Source organism: Saccostrea cucullata, unplaced genomic scaffold (assembly GCF_032062105.1).
Source record: "Saccostrea cucullata isolate Sc308-1 unplaced genomic scaffold, CSIRO_AGI_Scuc_v1 ctg12595, whole genome shotgun sequence".
Lineage (NCBI taxonomy): Eukaryota > Metazoa > Mollusca > Bivalvia > Ostreida > Ostreidae > Saccostrea > Saccostrea cuccullata.
The window spans coordinates 6,495-9,464 of NW_026921518.1; the positions used below are offsets into that span (position 1 = coordinate 6,495).

At 33.2% G+C, this 2,970-nt stretch overlaps 1 protein-coding gene across 1 annotated transcript; it reads left to right on the forward strand.

Moving 5' to 3' along the window:
• Positions 1-300: 300 nt before the first annotated feature.
• Positions 301-1,098, forward strand: LOC134260174 (uncharacterized). The gene has a single exon (XM_062742761.1). It carries the CDS (start codon positions 301-303, stop codon positions 1,096-1,098), a length of 798 nt encoding a protein of 265 aa, XP_062598745.1.
• Positions 1,099-2,970: the final 1,872 nt, after the last annotated feature.

Genomic DNA, 2,970 nt, shown 5'->3' on the forward strand with positions numbered 1-2,970 from the left:
AGTCAAATAGACATGAAATATGAAAAACTCTCAACAGCCATTACAAAACATGGAGAGGACTTGCACAGAGAAATTGACGAACTTGTCAAGAAACTTAAAGCTGAAGTGGATGAGATGAAAAAGAAAGACAATGAAACTCTAAAGACACATTTATCAAACATACAGACATGCACCACGAAGATAAATGATGATATTATTTCTCTATACATATTAATAGATTCTACAGATATTTTTGAAGTGTTAAACTTCCAATTAGACCAGAAGAAATACAGGAAACTTCCGTCTAAATTAAACGTAACAATGGCAACATTTTCATTCCCTTCTGTACAGAAACAGATCTCTAATGTGTGTGGAAAAATTATTCCGACAACAATAACAGCCGATGAGCATGGTTACAGCATAAGAACTGTTACAGCACATGGTTTGTTACATGTAGAAGCTGCATTGTCTCCTTTACCAGAGAAGAGAACAGAAGTTGGATCCTCTCCTCTAGTCAAACAGCTGCTTCATGAACCAGAGACTGTCACCATCATAGACACTGAGTATGGAGGGCTTTACAATGTGGCCTGTCTGAGTGATGAAGAAATCTGGACAAGTGGAGGTGACAACACCATGAAACTCTACAGCATCAATCACGGATCACTACTCAAGTCAATCACAACCAAGTCAAGACACGAGCCATACGACATAGCAGTTACAAAAAGTGAAGATCTTGTTTATACTGATTATTGGGATAGAAGTGTGAACATTGTGAAGAATGAGAAAATAGAGGAGATGTTCACACTACAGAACTGGAAACCTTGCGGTGTTTGTGGTACCTTCTCTGGTGATTTCCTGGTTATCTTGAACAATGATGATAACAAACAATCAACGGTTGTCCGTTTCTCTAGCTCCACAGAGAAACAAATCATTCAGTTTGATGATAAGGGTAAACCTCTCTATTCATTTGGTAGTTACATAACAGAGAACAGAAACCTGGATATCTGTGTGTCTGACTATGGAGCTAGAGCAGTAGTTGTGGTCAATCAGGCCGGGAAACTAAGATTCAGGTACACTGGACGTATTCCTGCTCCAAAAACAAACCATTCTATCCACTAGGAATCATATCAGACAGTCAGAGTCACATCCTCACAGCTGATTTAGAGAATTACTGTGTCCACATCATAGACCAGGATGGACAGTTCCTCCGTTACTTAGACTGCGGACTGAGTAAACCCCATGGATTGTGTACAGATACAAATGACGGTCTGTTTGTTGCTCAGATTAAAAACGGACAAATGAAGAAAATCATATATCTGAAGTGATTTCTAAATATTTCTAAAGTAGTCAACAAATTTTAAAGATAAATAGAATAAACATATGAATATAACTAAATTAATTACGTATTCTTATACTATAGATTTGTCTCAAGCTCAACCCTGACTTTTAATTTCAGATTACAGATTATAATGATATATTGCTTTGCTAAGTGTATGCATTTTTTTTTTTAATAAAAGATTTTATTTCAAATACAAACATAGTTTCATATTTGAGGCATCACCTCCGCAGAGGCCCTCATCATACACCTCACCTGGGGTGCCAGGGGCTCCGTGGATCTGTAACAAATTTTATACATGTATAATAGGTAAATCAAGAATAATTTTGTTAAACAAATATATCAAGCATAAACTTATGTAATATAGTGTATGATTTTAGTAGAAAGTAACTACCGTATATCTGGAAATTTTTGCTGTAGATAAATTTTTAGCAAATTTGCGAGTTCATTGCATTCGCAAAAATATTTTTCTTAAAAATAAAATACCAATAAGAAAATGTAAACATAGCAGTGGTCATTTGCAAAATTTTGAAACGTAAAAATTAATCAACACCATTTTGACCAGAATTCGCAAAATAAAATCGACGTAAACATTTCCAGATTTACGGTATTATAAATATAGTTGGTATCAATGACATCATGATTATACAATTCAATAGACGATAGTTAGCTGCTTCAAAAATATGCAGCAGTGACATCATGTTTATAAAACCAGTATAAGGTTATAGTAGAATATATGTAATTTTTACAAAACAGAATAGTTGACAGTAATATCATGCGGCAGGACTTGCTTTTACAGTTCACCTTCACAGTCCATATTGTCCTGCCACATGTATGTACATGCAGAGGGCCAGCTCACCCTCTAGTACATATATAATTGATACATTTAATATACATATTATTATAAGTTTTGTGACAACAGTTCAAAAATGTTAAAATCTGAATTTATACATTTTGTCTTTTTAATAGTAAAATACAACTGCATCAGCGCGTTTCTTAAAAAGCGACACACTCCTTCATATGTAACCTGGTCTTTAACAATTCTACATTTCATTTTATATTTGTAAATCTTACACGCCAAGAATGACAATGTATTATCTAAAATAAAAGTGCATTTGTTGTTGAAAATAATAAAGCCTATAACAATCATTTTCCATGTTATATCTATCTTTATTAGTTGAGAAATTTTACTCCAGATTGGCTTTATCAAGTAACATTCGAAAATCAAATGTTTGATATTTTCTTGTGTATCGCAGAAATCACAGTTGCCACTGTTGTTTTTATCCCACTTACTAACGGATAGATTTGTAGTCAACAGATTATGTAGTAGCTTATAACTAAATTCTGATACAGATTTATCAAATAATGAGCGAACTTTATTTTCATATATAGTATCGAAATGACTCTTATCTATTTGGAATTCTCTACACCAGATATTTTCCATGATTGGCTTGTGTGATTTCTTTTTTTTTAAAATGTTGTAGAAAAAACAAGATTTTTTATTAGAAATATCTTCAAATTTTCCATCAAAATAGAATTGTTGATTAGCGTTTATGTTTACAAAGTTTATAGTTTGCATGTTTATGCGTGAATAGTGTTTCTTTAAGGCGGCTTTCATTAGATATTCGCAAAGGAAATTATTAGCGGATGCTAAT

Coding starts and splice junctions, on each gene's coding strand:
- LOC134260174 (XM_062742761.1), top strand. CDS start 301: ATGGCAACATTTTCATTCCCTTCTGTACAGAAACAGATCTCTAATGTG.